Source organism: Panulirus ornatus, chromosome 15 (assembly GCF_036320965.1).
Source record: "Panulirus ornatus isolate Po-2019 chromosome 15, ASM3632096v1, whole genome shotgun sequence".
NCBI classification, from domain to species: Eukaryota; Metazoa; Arthropoda; class Malacostraca; order Decapoda; family Palinuridae; genus Panulirus; species Panulirus ornatus.
Window position 1 is genome coordinate 24,509,317 of NC_092238.1, and position 20,132 is coordinate 24,529,448.

Here is a 20,132-nt window from a genome sequence, read left to right on the forward strand (position 1 = left end):
GTGGGATCTTCCTGGACTTGCCTTTATCAAGCTAGAGCATGAGTGCAAGGACACATTAGTACTCAGCATTACCAAAGTAAGCTTTCAAAATAAAAGAATTTGGCATCTTAGCAGGATTGTTTCCATGGGGTTGACTTGGATATCTTGTGAAAACGTGGTTTTAACACTATCACATCCTTCATGTCATTTTGTACCACTGATCAAACGCTTTTGATCAGTTTCATTATCATCACATCCTTGCTGTCCTCCGATAGCACTGGCACCACACATACTCCCAGTTATCCAGAACCATTACCAACACGCCTACTTCTACTGTCAGTGGCCATGAGAACTTAAGCAATACCAGTGCACAAATCTGTATCATCTGGTTAAAGCTGATCATTAATCTGGCTTCATCAGTGGGCCAGCAAAGCTGCGGTTATCCATTACCACTAAACTTTTAATATTTAGCGGTAATACTTAAGTTTTGATGCAATGGATATGAATAGTTGGAAACATAGCCAAATTGCTCGTCATTTTTTCCTCAAAAGTATCACTACATTGAAAAAGTATATTTTAACAAGATATATATGGTAGTGTTATAAGGACGTCTCTGAGAGAGCAGAAGAGGGTGTTTTGAAATGGTTTGGGCACATGGAGAGAATGAGTGAGGAAAGATTGACCAAGAGGATATATGTGTCAGGGGTGGAGGGAACGAGGAGAAGTGGGAGACCAAATTGGAGGTGGAAAGATGGAGTGAAAAAGATTTTGAGTGATCAGGGCCTGAACATGCAGGAGGGTGAAAGGCGGGCAAGGAATAGAGTGAATTGGAGCGATGTGGTATACCGGGGTTGACGTGCTGTCAGTGGATTGAAGCAGGGCATGTGAAGCGTCTGGGGTAAACCATGGAAAGCTGTGTAGGTATGTATATTTGCGTGTGTGGACGTATGTATATACATGTGTATGGGGGGGGGGGGGCCATTTCTTTCGTCTGTTTCCTTGCGCTACCTCGCAAACGCGGGAGACAGCGACAAAGTATAAAAAAAAATAATATATATATATATATATATATATATATATATATATATATATATATATATATATATATATATATATATATAATAGAACGTAACAAAACGAAAATAAACGTTAAAGAATTCCTTCTCATGAAATAATTACTACTCTTTTACGGATCAATGGAAAGTCAGCCATCACCGGAGTTCAATAATATTCCCGTGTTACGTTTGCCAAATCACTTTTTCTTACATGTAAACAGTTATGATCAGCCGTGGGAACAAATGTAGTTAGTACATTCTAAAATCCCACCTTGTGCGAAGCGGTCACTACAATATATATATATATATATATATATATATATATATATATATATATATATATATATATATATATATATATATATATATAATCATACAAAATTTCGCTTCCCATAGAACTGAACTATAATCTATCATTCAGTAGTTGGTGCGCATCCCGCATTTCCTCCACATTCCGGTCGACCCAAACAAACAGACGACGTCAAACGCAAATAAAGTAGGCAGATCAAGAGGTTACCTCGCTGCCTTGATTACGTAAAGGTATTTATTAGTCAAATCAGAGAAAAGATGGAGGACGACCTAGAGTACTACATAACTTTCCCTACACCAACTCCGAAAGAGACACAGAGGAGGACTGACACAGGGTCAGTACTGAATGTAACGTAGCTGTCCATTTGTTACTAAAGTCATTTCTCTCGGTACCAGCTGTTAAATCGGCAGAAGAAAATTTGAGTGTAAATAAGAAACAACGCAAAACTACAGTGAATATCAACTAAAACAGGATTTAATAATGGCAAGATGTATAAAGGATTGTCAGAGCTTATCAAACAGAACACATATTGTTTATATATAAAATATGTAGCTATAATAACCTAAACTCTTTTCTTTAATTGCGGGGTGATTTTAAGATCAGTATCTATGAAAATCATAGCAATGGATTTATTACAACTGGCACAACACTATCTTACCTTTGTGATCACTTTGAAAATATAGATAAAATAGTTTCATGGGTTGAGACTTCATATTATATGAGCGAAACATAGTAGTCTAACAAATCTAATGTAGCCTAACACTCTTTCACGTGATCTTTGCAGGTGGAACTAACTGTAGTGAATCCATATATATGATTTTCAACAGTACTGATAAGTCAGAACTGCCTTTCCCCCAAAATGATGATTTATGAAACCTCTTCTATAATGAACGGACTAAGGTGATGCCAAGGGTTCCCATCTTGTTTGGCATCAATCATAATGCATGTATGGATACAGGACATTATTATGTTTAACGGTGAATAAGGGTAGAGATGTGATGCCACTGGAGGAGGACTCAGGATTTGTTGGATTTCAGTTATGAGAAAAATGATTACCAGATGCTTATTTATTTGTCTGATGCTTATTCTGATTATAAATTTGACAAATTTGAGGGAGAAGAATGGGATAAAAAATTTAACATAACTTTGGACAGGCTGTAGTTCATGAATATGAATACAATGGAATCTTATAAATTTGAAAATTTAGAATTTGTTCTAATTATGAAAAATGTACTAGATTTTCAGTGATTGTAATTACAATTTAGTCATGACAGTCTTTAGCATATGATTTGATATCTGTGTATTGTATCATGTAAAAGTTAATCTTTTGGCATAATTCTGTTTTATCAAGAAAAACATGAAAAAATACAGGAAGGATCATAAGGGAAATGAGAAGTAAATCTGGAGAAGGAAAGTCAGAATTATAGAGTAGAATCATTGGAAGAGAGTGTTGCTTTATCAGTAGTTATCATGATGGAAAAGAAAGGGAAAGGTGGATTTGCAAGACATGTAATTCAGTGTAAGGAAAAAGACAGGTGGGCACACTCTCTTAGAGAAGTTTTTGACATGGTGGATTGCAAATTTCCACTGATACCCAACAGAAATTAAATGCAGAGTGAGAGTCATATAAAAGGGTGTTTCTCTACTTGATAAGCTCAAGCCAAGGTCAAAATTGAATTATAAAAAACAATGAAATCTAGTCCACTTAAAATAAAAGGCAACTCTACATATTAATGATATAATACACCCTTCTCTAGCCCTTGCATCATGCACATTACATATAAAATTCTTTCTTGCAAGAAGTATATATTTCAATTTTTTTTTTTTTTTACCATTCTCTCAGTACTTGCACCAAGTTATCATGGATATCCATGTGTTAAAGGTGTACATTTGCAATGCCTATACTGTAGTTGCTGATGGACTTTTCACATATCCTTTTTACATTTGTATTCTTCACTTGAAAAACTATGCTTTTTTCAGTTCGACTCACCAACTATCCTAATTTTTGCATGCTAGAAACATATCAGTAATTAGTTGTGCGGAATTCATTGCAGGGATGATGATGATGATGATGACTTTGTATTTGTCAATGGAGCAAATGGGGAGAAAGAACCCGTTGTGTTTCTCTTGGGTTGGCTGGGAGCTGAGGACCGCCACTTGGCAAAATACTGTGGCATATACAATCAAAGAGGGTGAGTTTTCCTTACCTTTCCTTTTGTAACTTAGAATTTGTTAGATATAGATATGAGATAACCTGATAGAACCTTTCCTTTATGGCAGAGTATATAATTTAAGGATAAGGTAATTATGATGCTGAAAGTACACTAACTAATCATGATGTATTTTTTTCTTTGATAGTGAAGAAGGCATATACTTTATGGATTAATTAATAAGAGCTCATGTTAATATCTTGTACACCAGTCCATTTAGTTTATATCAAATTCATGTTTATTTCATAGGTTGAATTATATAGAATCTCCTCTACATTTCTGTAAATACATACATCAGCATATCTACAATCAAACATCACTGCAACATACTCTCTTGTCTGGCTGTTTTATCTAGACCTTGGCCTCTTTTGGTAGATTGTGGTCTTCATCATTTACAGTGCATGTGTACCTTCTTGGACTTTCCTTATCCAGTCTCTTCTACATCATGCAAACTTCTTTAGTTTTCCTTCATATTTTGTTACTTTTGCATTAAACCTTTTTAAGCTGAAAACTGATTGATATAATTACTTTTCAGATATTACAGAGGTTTTGTGTGGGACTGGATATCTCGCACATGGCATCATTTAGGTGACTGGTTGGATTCACTCTCCCAGAAAAAAAATGGCTTTATATGAGTAACATCTCTCTCTGAGGAGATGTGGATGTCAGTCATCTGCTTTAGCATATTTGAATGAATGGTTTTTGCGGCTGTATCTTGTTTACAGGGGTGACAGAACACTTGCACACTTTGATACAGATTTTAACTAACTTACTGCCTACCCAATCACTTTCCTCTGTCTTGATCTACATGTAATGTTTATATCTTCCTTTTGTCACATTAAGGTAGATTTCAGAAACTTAATTACCACACCATAAAGTGTTTCTAGGGACTTACAGCAGTAATCAAACATTTCTTGAAGAAGTGGACATGGCTTGCTTGCATTAAGAAAGCCAAATATGAGAAAAGAGAGCTATCAGCATATAAACATGACAGGAAAATAGAATTATTAGCAAATGAACATGACTTGGGAAAATGGAGCTAACAGTGAAAGAAACGACACTACAAAAATAGAGCTAAGTATGAAAGAAAGGAAATAGTTGAGGTTAAGGAGAATAAAAGGCAAAGCAACAGGAATGCAATAGTGTTTGGAGGTTCATATGGAGGAGAGAATAAGTAATAAACCATCAATGGTGCTGCAGTGAAAATGAAGTTACAGAAATGAACTGCTATTAAGAGAAAGAGGTAACCTTTGCTTTCTCAAACATTAGTACATTTATGGACACTAGGGGTCAACTAATCTGTTACCAAGGGTTACATACAAACATGAATCAGTTGTTAAGCAGTTTGATCCAGTATAATTAGTTCATGGCATCAGTCAGCTGACAGTCTGATATTATAGTCTTTGTAGAGAACTGAGCATCTTAAGGCTTAAAGTTGGTTTTCTTAGTCACAAAAGCACTTACACCTATACTTCTTCCCCAGATGTATTACAATCCGCTACACATCCCCAACATCCTATGTCTTTGTGAGACCAAAAGCCAAGCTTCTGCCCATTGCCCGTAAACTGCTGGCTTTACTGAGAGACATGAGTCTGGATGACCATCCAGTTTTTTTCCACATGTTCAGCAACAATGGTTCAGTCCTTTATTATTATCTGACCCAGGCTATGGCAGAAGCCAGTGCTCCTAATATCTTGGTCAAGGGTTGCATCTTTGACAGTACACCGGCTCCCAGGCGAATTTATTCAGGTAAAATAGTTTTACCAATTATAATTTGAACTATATTAGTTACATGAATATTGTATAGCCATGTGAATATATATATATTTCTTTTTTTTCTTTTTCAAAAGACAGTTACTAACTGTGTATCTTCCTTTGAAGGTGCCCGAGCAGTGTACGAAGCAACACCTGGATCAGTTTGGATGAAGCTCTGTGCATCAATGGGAATGGTGTTGTACCTCCTTAGTTGGGGGATACTTTCAGTCTTGTGGACCATCATTACTGGCAAGCTTCCTAATCGTCCTCCATGGGCTCTTATCGAGGTGATCCTCGTTGCTTTTGTTTGCTTTTACACATTTATCCTCAGGATCTCTCCAAGGTAGTAGGTGCCCTCCAGTCTGTGTTGAAGTGATGACCTTAACCTGTCTCATACTCTCAATTTTTTATATACTGAAATTTTATTATTGTACAACCCCAGAACCCCATATATGGGGCTCCTACAGCTTCAAGGCTGCATTCTATTTCACCTTTAAAACCCTTAAGCTTGATGTTGGAGTTCCCCAAGGAGCAGTTCCTTTGCCAACCTCCCTCAATTTCTTTCACCATGACCTTCCATCGCCTCGTGCAGACAACAGCTTGAAGGTCCCCTCATGTGCACATTACCATCACATCTTAGTACCCAGACACTACAGAGGCAACAGCAAACATCCAACACTACATTCCACAATGTGAACAATGGGTAACCCAGAATAGTATGTGTGCATCACCATGCAAGTCTTCAGTCAACTTATTGGCACAGACAGATATGAATCAAACTTGCACCCTTCTGTCATCCTTAATGGCCAATTTCCTTTTTCTTTCTTCTTCTTTTAAACTATTCGCCATTTCCCGTGTTAGCGAGGTAGCATTAAGAACAGAGGACTGGGCCTTTGAGGGAATACCCTCACCTGGCCCAATTCTCTGTTCCTTCTTTTGGAAAATTAAAAAAAAAAAATTTCCTACACTCAACAAAACATGAACTAAGAACTATTCTGAGCATCACGTTTGATACACTTCAACATTTACTCCACATACCACAAACATCAACACAAAAGTAAGACACTATGTGCCTTCAGAAAACTAACTGACACCAGATTTGGACAATCAAAAGAATATCTTTGCATCCTTTACAATCAATGTTTCTGCTCCACTTTAAACTGCACCTCACCTGCCTGGTTATCCAAACAGTCAAAAGCAAATATAAAAATTGCAAACCACATAAAAGAAAGGAACTATCACTGGCTACCAAGCAACAACCACTGTCCAACATCTACACAAAGTAAACAAATATCCTCACTGTACATTCCCACCTCAATATGCCTGGCATTTAATTTTTTGAAACAGCACTAGACCCTTCTCATCCAAGCCCCTCCATAACTAATCACTAACCCTAAGTAGATTTGAAAAGATTACCTTATCTTCACACGTCAGCAGCCTGTATTTGCAGATCCTCCAGCTCCCAACAAACATATATCACGGATAAATGATCATTGAAATGACCTGAGAAGCACTACACATTTGCCCTCCCAACTTGGTATAAACACCAACCAACCAGACACCCATCCATCTAAAACCACACTTCCCAGATATGTATGAATTACACTGTCTTGTCTATGTTCTGGACCCTTCATCTCTACAACATTACCAACATTGATTCAACATATCTCAAGACCCCTTATGCCCGAGATGCAGCTTCCATCGTAAAGATACTGAACACTTACTCCTAAATTGCCCTGCACTCACCTCACACAAACAGATATGTACATATCACCATACTCCTGGTGGATGTGGCCAGCTTCCTGAGTGTTGTGGGAGCTCCATAGAAGGGGTTCCTGTAGCAGGATGATAAAGGTTAAGGCAAAGCATTGTTAGATGGCATATTTCCAGTACAACACAGGTCAGTTAATATTTTAAAAGGATAGTAAATATCTTGATCCATGTCATTTTAAGGTTGGGGCACTACTTTAGCACATAATTTTTATCCATTTCATCCTCACAAAGGGACAGCGTACAGATCATTGTTAACATGGGTAAATAAAATAAATTAAATTTTTTCTCTTTCAGGAACCTGTTCATTGCCCACAGCTGTTTCTGTACTCACAAGCAGACAAGTTGATTAGTTCTGATGATATAGAGTTCTTCATTGTGGAGCGTCAGAAACTGGGTGTTCCAGTTGTAACAAAATGTTGGTCCGACTCTCCTCATGTTCAGCATTATAGGTATGAGCTCCTACTCCATTTATGCAGTTTGTACAGTTAGTTCCTTTTTTTTCTCTGCTAGAAACAAAAATAATGTACAATTAATTCCAGTTTTTTCTCTGCTAGAAATGAAAAGAAGTAAAAGCAAGTATCAATGGTAAAGAAAGTTTGAAATCTGGGTGTTCCAGTTTTTCATTGAGCATCAAAATTGATGTCTGAATAGGTTGTTTGTTGCATATGTGTTAAGCCTACATTGCTACAGCTTTGCATAATGATCTGTACAGTATTTGTGTGTCCATCTCTCTGTCCATAGCATACTTGATTTCTTTCTCTTTTCTGTGGGAAATTATAACATGGAGGCCTAGTATCTTATCAGTCAGTCTCATGATTTCAGTAATATTAATAAATTCTTTTATTATACTTTTGCTTGGCTTTGCAAGCATATACATTTCTTATTCACATAATATTTGTATTCATTTCTAGAGTGCACCCAGAAGAATACAGAGATTCTGTGTATTCTTTCCTGACTATGTGCCTTAGTCAGGATATCATGGCTAAGGAGGAGGTTTCATCTACTGCTGATGAGGATGCTAAACACAAAAGTGATTAGGAATACTAAAATATATGGTAGGTGTTATCCTGTATCTTTATGACTAGAAAATAAGAAATGTAAGTATAACATGCTTGCTTGGTGATTGTAGCAGGAGAGGCGGTCACTGTATTTTTAAGTGGTGATTATAGAGATGGGATCATACCACTGTAGAATACAGAGTAGAAAAAGGAAAAGATATCACTGTTATATGATAGATTAGAAAAGATGTCATTTCATTGTTTTGGATGTGTTACAGGAAAAGAAAGTGTACACAGTGTTAGATAACTACACAGAATGGATGAACATGTATTTGTGTTTAAAGCTGAAACATTTGCCTGCTTTAAGAGTGTGGACTTAAAATCATAATTAATTTGTATTTCTTAATGTCAGGCACTTTCTACCATGTGGAGAAAAGCTTAAAAAAAAAGAGAATAATCATCATCATATTAACTTGCACGTTATTGAACTCGTTTCTCCATCATCAGAAATACAGAGCTTGATTATTTTCACATGTACACTTAGGCATTCTTTGACTCAGTATTTCTGTATCTATAAATAAACTGTTTTATTCATACATAGCATATTTGATTCATTGTAGCATTGTGTCCCAGTGGTCAGTTGTAATTAATAATCACCTATTTACATAAACTTTTAAGCAGTTAAGCTCCTTTAGGTACCGGTAGACCACTTAGAGCAATATAGAGATAAAGACAGGGTTCCATCTGGTCAGTTCAAGAATGTAAACATAATTCAGATAACATGGAAGATTTCCAGTCTCGGCTGTAAGAATTCATCTCCATTGCTCTATAGGGAAATAAATAGTTGATTATGAGAATCGTTAATTGAGGATCTGAACAAAACCAAAGCCATCTTGTAATCAGTATATATTATATATAAACTATTAAATAGAGAATAAAAAAAAATATATTGTTTTTTTTTTCTTTAAAGGTTAGAATCTATTGAAAACTACCCAGGAATTCTCTGGGAGCAGACCATAATGCAAATTCCACTGTAATGGTTTACATATAAACTAATATTTGCAAAAATAACTAGCACAGGCCAAATAAATAAATTTACTAGAAATAATTTTTTTTTGTAAATCTGTAAGTGTTTAGGCATACAACTAAAGGAAAACTCAAGTCTTTGCAATCATTACCAATTAAATCAAACACTAATTAGACAGGTGTTACTTGGTTCAGACATGAATTTAAAAAAAGTAAAAGGTCTGAATTTTTGCACATAACTGGAATGATTTTGGCATGCACATCTATTTGTACATCTGATTAAAAGTTAATAGTAAAATAAGTAATTTTGCATGATGGGTGTTACTTGTATGCAATATGAATATTGCTGAATATAATCTAATATTCATCCTGATTTTGCTATCAAATAACTATTAATTTATGTAATACAAATCTGTGTTTACTTCATGTTAATAAATACATGATTTACACAGATTTGTTAATGAAACTTGTTCAGCTAAATACAGGATCAGCCATATCATATGTGACTCAGCTTCTGCAGGAGCTGGGAAATTAAACTGAAGTGGTTATGAACATCTAGAATTGATTGAGATAACATTTTCAATAGTTTTAACATTGTCCCCAAAAAATATCCATACAGTCAGTCTGTCATTATTGATTTCTCTGTACAGGAATTGAACAATGTTGGAAACTGGCTCTACTGTAATCACTTATCCAGCAAAATCTTGCAACATTTTTGTTTGTTATGTAACTTACAAGTAAATGGTTATTCCATTCAAAGCTTTGTAACTCTCAGAATGTTTTTCTGAAATGACTTTGCTGTCAGTTATGCATGTTTGCTGTAGCATCTGTAGGTCTCTCCTTATATACTGTACATGGCTCCCTATCACTCTCATAGCTTTGCAGCTTAGCACACTGTTACATGGCTTTACCTTAGGATCTGTGATGTTGACTGCAGAAATACTGTAGGTGTTTTGGGTGTCAATCTTGGTGAAGTTTTTCCTTCACTGAAGCAGACAAAAACACTGCCTTTAAATGTAGATACTGCTGATTACTGAGAGAGAGAGAGAGAGAGAGAGAGAGAGAGAGAGAGAGAGAGAGAGATTCTTAAGCAAGAAAAAGTTAAATGAACAATGGGAAGATGTTAATGCTCTCTTAGTCACCCAAACCTATCAATCTATAAATATCTCTGAGGCCTGTTCCCAACTGGAACTCCCTCAAGGGGATGCCCAATGGAAATAAAGTCTCCATATATAGTGAATTCCAGTGCTGCTTCTTAGCCTTTAGTGCCTCACCCTTAACAGGCCACTGGCAGAGGGCAACTCTAGCACATCATTTGCAGAGGCTCCTTCCTATTGTTCCTAATGACTACATCTACCTAATGCTCCTGCCTAATTTTCCTACCTACTAGTTCTACCTAATGTTCCTAACTACTACTACTCCACTGCTCCTACCATTTTGCCAAGAGGCAGGGCTAGCACAAAGTGCTCACCACAGGAAAATCTAGAATTATAAAACAATGAGCCGTGTGAGTTAAATGTTGTCAAGTGTTATGTTGGACAAGGAGAGATTGTATGTTTTAGAACAAAATGCTAGTAGTCCATGTATTGGTGAAGCTGAAAGAAAAGACGGCTTCTTGGGTCAGAGGTATGCAACACGACAACCACTGAAGTGCTGGTTCACATAGCTGCCATTACTTACCCTCCCAATACCCAGGCAAGAAGCACCTTCCTGGTAGTTGGCTGCCTTCCAACTACTACCTACTATTTTTTTAATTACAATGCACTTTTCTCTGGCTGATGAACAGTATAAGTGTTTATCTTCATCACTTTGGTCATCCAACAGTCTTTACATTTTTCACATGGTCACTGCACACATGAGTTTAGACATGCACTTATAATGGTGATCGTAGAGCTGAATTTTTCCCCTGCTTACCTGACAATAGGGAGAATGTCTTGATAAAAATGTCATCTCTTTTGCCAGGTAGGGGGGTGAAAAATTCAGCACTACAATCACCAACATAAGTGCATACGCAAACTCTCAGAACAAGTGTACGATGACTATGCGAAAAATACAGAGACTGTTGGACGACTCAAGCAACGAAGATAAATGCTGATGATATATGCTACTAATGGTATGGTAAGTCAGCTGAATATTTTCAAACAGTGGTATGAAGTCAAATTATCATGTGATGATGGTTGCCATTCCTAATTAGATCTTTGGTGTCAGTGGCTGCTATTTCAGGGTTAAGGGGAAACCTCTTTTATCTTGAAATGTTGGTGTGTCAACATGCAAATTCTTAAAGGAACGTAGCACAAGCTGTATATTAGTAAAATAAACATATACATTGCAAACCAGTAAATTTATTCAAGAAAGGGAATGATATTTTTACTTAAATATCAATTATATGTTAGCCACCAAATATTGTTGATGCACGGTAGTATTGTGAGGTAGACCAAATCTTCATAACTCACAGAAAAAATTAAAAATGAAAGAATATTTTCCCTGGTTTTCCACTATTTTCCAAACAACTTCAAGGGGAAATAACAAAACAATAATGCGTCTTAATTATATAACCCCTGAACCCATTTTATAGGGTTCCTGCAGTTTCAAGGCTGAGCTACATCCAGTAGTAGAAAAATGATGGACTCTTTTGGAGAGAATTTCTCAATGAGATTTTACTCCTTTTCATTCAGTGACAATATTACAACCTCACTGAAGGTGAATTTTCTCTTACAGAGTAACCACATGTAGGCAGATTCTAGTAAGGAACAAAATATTAGGAGCATTAGGTAGAATTTTTAGGTAAAGTAATTGGTAGCAGTCAGTAGAAACATCAGGTAGAAGCCACAGCAAACGCTGCACTGGAGTTGCCCTCTACTGGTGACCTGTTAAGGGTGAGGCCCTAAAGGCTACGAAGCAGCACTGGAGTTTAATAGTAATGGAGATTTTATTGCCTCTGCCACCCATTTGTGGGAGTTTCAACTGGAACAGCCATCAGAGCTAAAGACAGATAGATTGATAGATAGAAGCTACGTTTGATGCACTGGCACTCGAGGAATATGGTGCTGAACCTGACCACACAAATTCAGTTTCAAGTGTGGTTCAAGACTTGATTTAATTTCTTTTGTGTAGTAAACAATGAAATGAATTTATTAACATATCATCCGACCGAAACATTCCATCAGAAAGATTTATAGTCATACAGTACTGTATATGAATATACAATAAATATAACAGTCAAAAACCACACAAAGTAGTGCATTCAGAACAATCACTAGCTGCTGAGCAACCGAATGCCTTCTCAATGAAACAAAGACCTCAGTACAGTACCACCTCAACACATTAAGTCCTCAATTCTATGAAACAGCATTATATCTCTCCCACTGAAATCACTCTATAACTAACCACCAACTTCCAAACAAAAATAAAAAGCTTACCCCTCACATTTATGTAACCTCTACTCACAGATCCTCCACCTGACGATTTGAACACTGACAGACTGAAATATCCAGACAGTCACTAAATAGCTGACCTCCAAACTCAGTCTCAAACTTCATCCCACCAGACATACATCCATGAGAAACCACACTTCCCAGACAAACATGTCACCCCATCCCACTTATACCATGAACATCATCTACCATTACAATATATCCCAAGATCCTTCAAGCCCACAATGCAACTACCATAAAGACCCTGAGCACTACAACTCAACTGCCCTGTTCTTTCTACACAAAGACAGGCACACAGCATGTGTCCAGCGTTAGCAAGATAGCTCCAGAAATAGACGAAGAAAGGTCACATCCGTTCCCATCCATTCTTTAGCCATCATGTGTACTGCAATGAAACCAAAGATCCCTATCAACAACTCGATCCAGCTGGTGAGATGTCTGATCACTCTCTTGTGGAGGTGAGGGTGAAGATCTGTAGTGGTATTCAGAAAAGGAGAAACAGTGTTAGTTAGAAGAAAGTGGTGAGTGTGAGCTTGGGAAAGAGACTTGTGTGAAGAAATACCAGAAGAGATTGGGTGTAGAAAGGCAAAAGGTGAGAGTACATGAGGCAAGGGGAGTGAGCAAGAAATAGGAGGTATTTAGGGAAGCAGTGCTGGCATGTGCAAGAGATGCATGTGGCACATGAAAGGTAAGAGGAGGGCAGAATAGAAAGAGTATCAAATGGTTTGATGAAGAAGTTGCCAGAGAAAGGGAAAAGAGAGGTGTTTGGGGGATATGACAAAAAGCGGCAGGTTAAGAGGAAAGTGCAGGGGTTGAAAAAGAGGGCAAATGGGAGATGAGGTTGAGCAAGTATTAGTAAACTTTAGGGAGAATAAGATGTTTTGGAAGGAAGTAAATAACGTGCAAAAAGCAAGAGAACAAATGGGAACATCAGTCAAAAGGGGAAATGATGATAGGTGGTGAAGAAGTGAAGAGGATATGGAGTGAGTAATTTGAAGGAATGCCGAATATATTTGATGATAGAGGGTCAGATGTAGGGTTTTTGGGTATTTTGGTATGGAAAGTCAGAGAGTCATGGGGAGTGGTTTTGTGAAGATAGAAGAGATGGTGAAAGTCCTATGTAATATGAAATGTGGTAAGGCAGCTAGAGTACATGGAACTGAAGTTTAAATTCATTATGTAAGGCAGCTGGAGTAGATGGAATTGTAGTTAAATTTATTAAAAAGGGGGCTGGTTGTGTTGTTGACTGGTTGGCGGGGATTTTTAATATTTGTGTGGATGATACTGAGGTGCTTGAGTGGCGCAACGCATTTATGGGACTATTGTATGGGGGGTAGATATGGAAAAATCTTGCTCAGGAATGCAACTCCTTTTATGTAATGAGTTTCAGTTCCTCAATTTACAACTCTCCAACTAGTGAAGGGGTTTCCAGAAATGTAACACCATTGCAAATCAGGGGCTCCTAGTATGTTTAATTTACCTTACCTCCCTGCTTCAGGAGTTCCTTCTAGCAGACTGAAGCATTCAGGACTCGAACACAGGTTAGAATGTGTGGTGTTGGTGTGGATATGACTGTGGGACTAGCACAGGGCTTTGAAAAGTAAGCGTTCAGCATCCTCAGTGTAGACTTTGTAGGCATGATGGGTTTTATGATTTGTTGAAATGATTGTTGTAAAATTAGAGAGATGAATGGTGTTCAGAATGTAGATGAGAAAAGTGTTAACTCAAATGAGTTGGGGGAATGTGTAGTTTCAGATGGGTGAACTGATGGGATAGTAAGACTGGGTTGGGGGGGTAGTTGTCAAGTGCTTGCTGGATCATTTGAGAGGGTATGTCTTCTGTCTTTTATGTTGGGGGACAGAAGTCGGGAGGGGGGATGTGTGAGTATATTTTTTTGAAGTAGGAGGGAGGGGCAAGCTTTTTATTACTGTCATGGGTTGGTGGGTGGTTAATGAGTGGTATGGATATGAAAGGTTTAAGTCTGTTGGAAAGAAACAAGTGCCTGACATATTGAGGTGAGATTGTTGTGAGTATCATTGTTTCATTTGATACTGAATTGTTTTGGTTACGAGGTAACCAATGATTTTTCTGAGTGCTATTCTTTATGTGATTTTGCAGCTTTGTTTTCTCTGTTGCCAGACTCTGCCTACTACTGGTAAAATCATAAGCAAGAAGTCATATTCAGCAAGGTTTTATCATCACTGGATGAAAAGGCGTACAGTCTTGCTAAGAATGATCTTACTCCTATGGAGTCCATCATTTCCCTGCTCCTGTGTGGGGTTGCAGCCTCAGAGCTGCAGGAGCTCTCTATAAGGGCTCCAGGGGTTGTATAACAGTAATAAATATATGGACTGAACCATGTCATGAAACGCCTGGGGAAAACCATGGAAAGGTCCATGGGGCCTGGATGTGGATAGGAAGCTGTGGTTTCGGAGCATTACACATGACCTATAAACTGAGTGTGAATGAATGTGGCCTTTTTTGTCTGTTTTTCTGACACTACCTCGCTAAAGCAGGGGGTAGCGATGCTGTTTCCTGTGGGGCGGGGTAGCACCAGGAATGGAAGAAGGCAAGCAAGTATGACATGTACATGTGTTTATAGTATATGTCTGTGCATGTGTATGGGTATATGTGAATATGTTTTTTTTTTTTTTTTTTTTGTTTTGTCGCTGTCTCCCGCATTTGCGAGGTAGCGCAAGGAAACAGACGAAAGAAATGGCCCAACCCACCCCCATACACATGTATATACATACGTCCACACACGCAAATATACATACCTACACAGCTTTCCATGGTTTACCCCAGACGCTTCACATGCCCTGATTCAATCCACTGACAGCACGTCAACCCCGGTATACCACATTGATCCAATTCACTCTATTCCTTGCCCTCCTTTCACCCTCCTGCATGTTCAGGCCCCTGATCACACAAAATCTTTTTCACTCCATCTTTCCACCTCCAATTTGGTCTCCCACTTCTCCTCGTTCCCTCCACCTCTGACACATATATCCTCTTGGTCAATCTTTCCTCACTCATTCTCTCCATGTGCCCAAACCATTTCAAAACACCCTCTTCTGCTCTCTCAACCACGCTCTTTTTATTTCCACACATCTCTCTTACCCTTACGTTACTTACTCGATCAAACCACCTCACACCACACATTGTCCTCAAACATCTCATTTCCAGCACATCCATCCTCCTGCGCACAACTCTAACCATAGCCCACGCCTCGCAACCATACAACATTGTTGGAACCACTATTCCTTCAAACATACCCATTTTTGCTTTCCGAGATAATGTTCTCGACTTCCACACATTCTTCAAGGCTCCCAGAATTTTCGCCCCCTCCCCCACCCTATGATCCACTTCCGCTTCCATGGTTCCATCCGCTGCCAGATCCACTCCCAGATATCTAAAACACTGTACTCCCTACAGTTTTTCTCCATTCAAACTTACCTCCCAATTGACTTGACCCTCAACCCTACTGTACCTAATAACCTTGCTGTTATTCACATTTACTCTTAACTTTCTTCTTTCACACACTTTACCAAACTCAGTCACCAGCTTCTGCAGTTTCTCACATGAATCAGCCACCAGCGCTGTATCATCAGCAAACAACAACTGACTCACTTCCCAAGCTCTCTCATCCCCAACAGACTTCATACTTGCCCCTCTTTCCAAAACTCTTGCATTCACCTCCCTAACAACCCCATCCATAAACAAATTAAACAACCATGGAGACATCACACACCCATGCCGCAAATTTACATTCACTGAGAACCAATCACTTTCCTCTCTTCCTACACGTACACATGCCTCACATCCTCGATAAAAACTTTTCACTGCTTTTAACAACTTGCCTCCCACACCATATATTCTTAATACCTTCCACAGAGCATCTCTATTAACTCTATCATATGCCTTCTCCAGATCCATAAATGCTACATACAAATCCATTTGCTTTTCTAAGTATTTCTCACATACATTCTTCAAAGCAATCACCTGATCCACACATCCTCTACCACTTCTGAAACCACACTGCTCTTCCCCAATCTGATGCTCTGTACATGCCTTCACCCTCTCAATCAATACCCTCCCATATAATTTACCAGGAATACTCAACAAACTTTTTTTTTTTTTTTTTATTATACTTTGTCGCTGTCTCCCGCGTTTGCGAGGTAGCGCAAGGAAACAGACGAAAGAAATGGCCCAACCCCCCCCATACACATGTATATACATACGTCCACACACGCAAATATACATACCTACACAGCTTTCCATGGTTTACCCCAGACGCTTCACATGCCTTGATTCAATCCACTGACAGCACGTCAACCCCGGTATACCACATCGCTCCAATTCACTCTATTCCTTGCCCTCCTTTCACCCTCCTGCATGTTCAGGCCCCGATCACACAAAATCTTTTTCACTCCATCTTTCCACCTCCAATTTGGTCTCCCTCTTCTCCTCGTTCCCTCCACCTCCGACACATATATCCTCTTGGTCAATCTTTCCTCACTCATTCTCTCCATGTGCCCAAACCACTTCAAAACACCCTCTTCTGCTCTCTCAACCACGCTCTTTTTATTTCCACACATCTCTCTTACCCTTACGTTACTCACTCAATCAAACCACCTCACACCACACATTGTCCTCAAACATCTCATTTCCAGCACATCCATCCTCCTGCGCACAACTCTATCCATAGCCCACGCCTCGCAACCATACAACATTGTTGGAACCACTATTCCCTCAAACATACCCATTTTTGCTTTCTGAGATAATGTTCTCGACTTCCACACATTCTTCAAGGCCCCCATAATTTTCGCCCCCTCCCCCACCCTATGATCCACTTCCGCTTCCATGGTTCCATCCGCTGCCAGATCCACTCCCAGATATCTAAAACACTTCACTTCCTCCAGTTTTTCTCCATTCAAACTCACCTCCCAATTGACTTGACCCTCAACCCTACTGTACCTAATAACCTTGCTCTTATTCACATTTACTCTTAACTTTCTTCTTCCACACACTTTACCAAACTCAGTCACCAGCTTCTGCAGTTTCTCACATGAATCAGCCACCAGCGCTGTATCATCAGCGAACAACAACTGACTCACTTCCCAAGCTCTCTCATCCCCAACAGACTTCATACTTGCCCCTCTTTCCAAAACTCTTGCATTTACCTCCCTAACAACCCCATCCATAAACAAATTAAACAACCATGGAGACATCACACACCCCTGCCGCAAACCTACATTCACTGAGAACCAATCACTTTCCTCTCTTCCTACACGTACACATGCCTTACATCCTCGATAAAAACTTTTCACTGCTTCTAACAACTTTCCTCCCACACCATATATATGTATGTATATGTATATATATATGTGTATATGAGTGGGTGGGCCATTCTTCGTCTGTTTCCTGGCACTACCTCGCTGACATGGGAAACAGCGATTAAGTATAACAGAAGAAAAATACCTATCTATAGAGACATATATCTTTTCTTTTCTTTTCGTACTATTCGCCATTTCCCGCGTCAGCGAGGTAGCGTTAAGAACAGAGGACTGGGCCTCTGAGGAAACATCCTCATCCAGCCCCCTTCTCTGTTCCTTCCTTTGAAAAAAAAAAAGAGACATATATGTATACACATATACATATTCATACTTGCTTGTCTTCATCCATTTCTAGTGCTACACCGTCTCTGAGGAAACAGCATCTCTACACCCTGCTTAGCAAGGCAGTGCCAGGAAAAGAGACAAAAAAGGCCACATTTGCTCACACTCAAGTCTCTAGCTGTCATATAGGGGGTTTTGGTCGGAATGGTGTGCGAAGTGAGAGGTTCAGGGAGAATGGTTTGGCTAAGAGAGAAGAGGTAGTGAAAGCTTTGTTGAAGATGAAATTCAGCAAGGTGGTTGGTCAAGATGGTATTGCAGTAGAATTTATTAAGAAAGGGGGTGACTGTGTTGTTGATTGGTTGGTAAGGATATTCAGTGTATATATGGATCATGTTGAAGTGCCTGAGGATTGGCAGAATGCACGCATATTGCCACTTTACAAAGGCAAAGGGGATAAAGGTGAGTGTTCAAACTACAGAGGCATAAGTTTGTTGAGAATTCTTGGTAAATTGTGTGGAAGGGTATTGATTGAGAGGGTGAAGGTATGTATATAGCATCAGACTGGGGAAGAGTAGTGTGGTTTCAAAAGTGGTAGAGGATGTGTGGATCAGATGTTTGTTTTCAAGAAAGTGTATGAGAAATACTTAGAAAAACAGATGGACTTGTATGTAGCATTTACGGATCTGGAGAAAGCACATGATAGGGTTGAAAGAGATGCTTTGTGGAAGGTCTTAAGAGTATATGGTGTGGGAGGTAAGTTGCTAGAAGCAGTGAAAAGCTTTAACCAAGGATGTAAGGCATGTGTATGAGTAGGGAGAGAGAAGAGTGACTGGTTCCCAGTGAAGGCCAGTCTGCGGCAGGGGTGTGTGAAGACCCAATGGTTGTTTAATTTGTTTATGGATGGGGTGGTTAGGGAGGTAAATGCAAGAGTTTTGGAGAAAGGGGCAAGTATGCAGTCTGCTGGGGAGGAGAAGGCCTGTGAAGTGAGTCAGCTGTTTGCTGATGATACAGCTCTGGTGGCTGATTCAAGTGAGAAACTGCAGATGTTGGTGACTGAGTTTGGGAAAGTGTATGAGAGCAGAGTGAGAGTAATTGTGAATAAGAGCAAAGTTATTAGGTTCAGCAGGGTTGGGACAAGTTAACTGGGATATAAGTTTGAATGGAGAAAAATTGGAGGAAGTGAAGTGTTTTAGGTATCTGGGAGTGGATTTAGCAGCAGATGGAACCATGGAAACAGAAGTGAGTCACAGGTTGGGGAAGGGGGAAGGTTCTGGGAACGATAAAGAATGTATGGAAAGAGAGAACATTATCTTGGAGAGCAAAAATGGGTATGTTTGAAGGATAGTAGTTCCAATAATGTTATATGGTTGTGAGGCATGGGCTACAGATAGGCTTTTATGGAAGAGGGTGGATGTGTTGGAGATGAAGTGTTTGAGGACAATATGTGGTGTGAGGTGGTTTGATTAGGTAAGTAATGCAAGGGTAAGAGAAATGTGTGGAAATAAAAAGAGTATGGTCGAGAGAGCAAAAAGGGTGTGTTGAAATGGATTGGACATATGGAGAGAAAGAGTGAGGGAAGATGACAAAGAGGATATATGAGTTACAGGCGGAGGGAACAAGGAGAAGCAGCAGACCAAACTGAAGGTAAAAGGATGGAGTGAAAAGGATTTCGAGGGATTGGGGCCAGAACATACAGGAGGGTGAGAGGCGTGCAAGGAATAGAGTGAATTGGAACAATGTGGTATACCGGGGTCAATGCACTATCAATGGACTGAACCAGGGCATGTGAAGCATCTGGGGTAAACCATGGAAAGTTTTGTGGGGCCTAGATGTGGATAGGGAGCTGCTGAATGAATTGTAAAAGTTAGAGAGATTAAATCTTTAGAGATAATGCTGCAAGGTGCTGTGCTTGTAGAGGGTCACAGAGTATATCCCATTTATAGGGAATAAGTACTCTTATAGGGTGATTAGTAC

General features: G+C 39.0%; 1 protein-coding gene across 1 annotated transcript; it reads left to right on the forward strand.

Annotated features, from left to right (window-relative positions):
* Positions 1-1,482: 1,482 nt before the first annotated feature.
* On the forward strand, positions 1,483-11,439 carry LOC139753769 (transmembrane protein 53). Its single transcript, XM_071670606.1, has 6 exons — positions 1,483-1,678; positions 3,399-3,536; positions 5,038-5,303; positions 5,436-5,596; positions 7,377-7,531; positions 7,994-11,439. The coding sequence occupies exons 1-6, from the start codon at positions 1,602-1,604 to the stop codon at positions 8,118-8,120; spliced, it is 924 nt and encodes a 307-aa protein (XP_071526707.1). The 5' UTR covers positions 1,483-1,601; the 3' UTR covers positions 8,121-11,439.
* The last annotated feature ends 8,693 nt before the right edge of the window (positions 11,440-20,132 follow it).

Coding starts and splice junctions, on each gene's coding strand:
- LOC139753769 (XM_071670606.1), top strand. CDS start 1,602: ATGGAGGACGACCTAGAGTACTACATAACTTTCCCTACACCAACTCCG. Junction 5,597..7,376: donor CTCCATGGGCTCTTATCGAG/GTGATCCTCGTT, acceptor TTTCTCTTTCAG/GAACCTGTTCATTGCCCACA. Junction 7,532..7,993: donor CCTCATGTTCAGCATTATAG/GTATGAGCTCCT, acceptor ATTCATTTCTAG/AGTGCACCCAGAAGAATACA.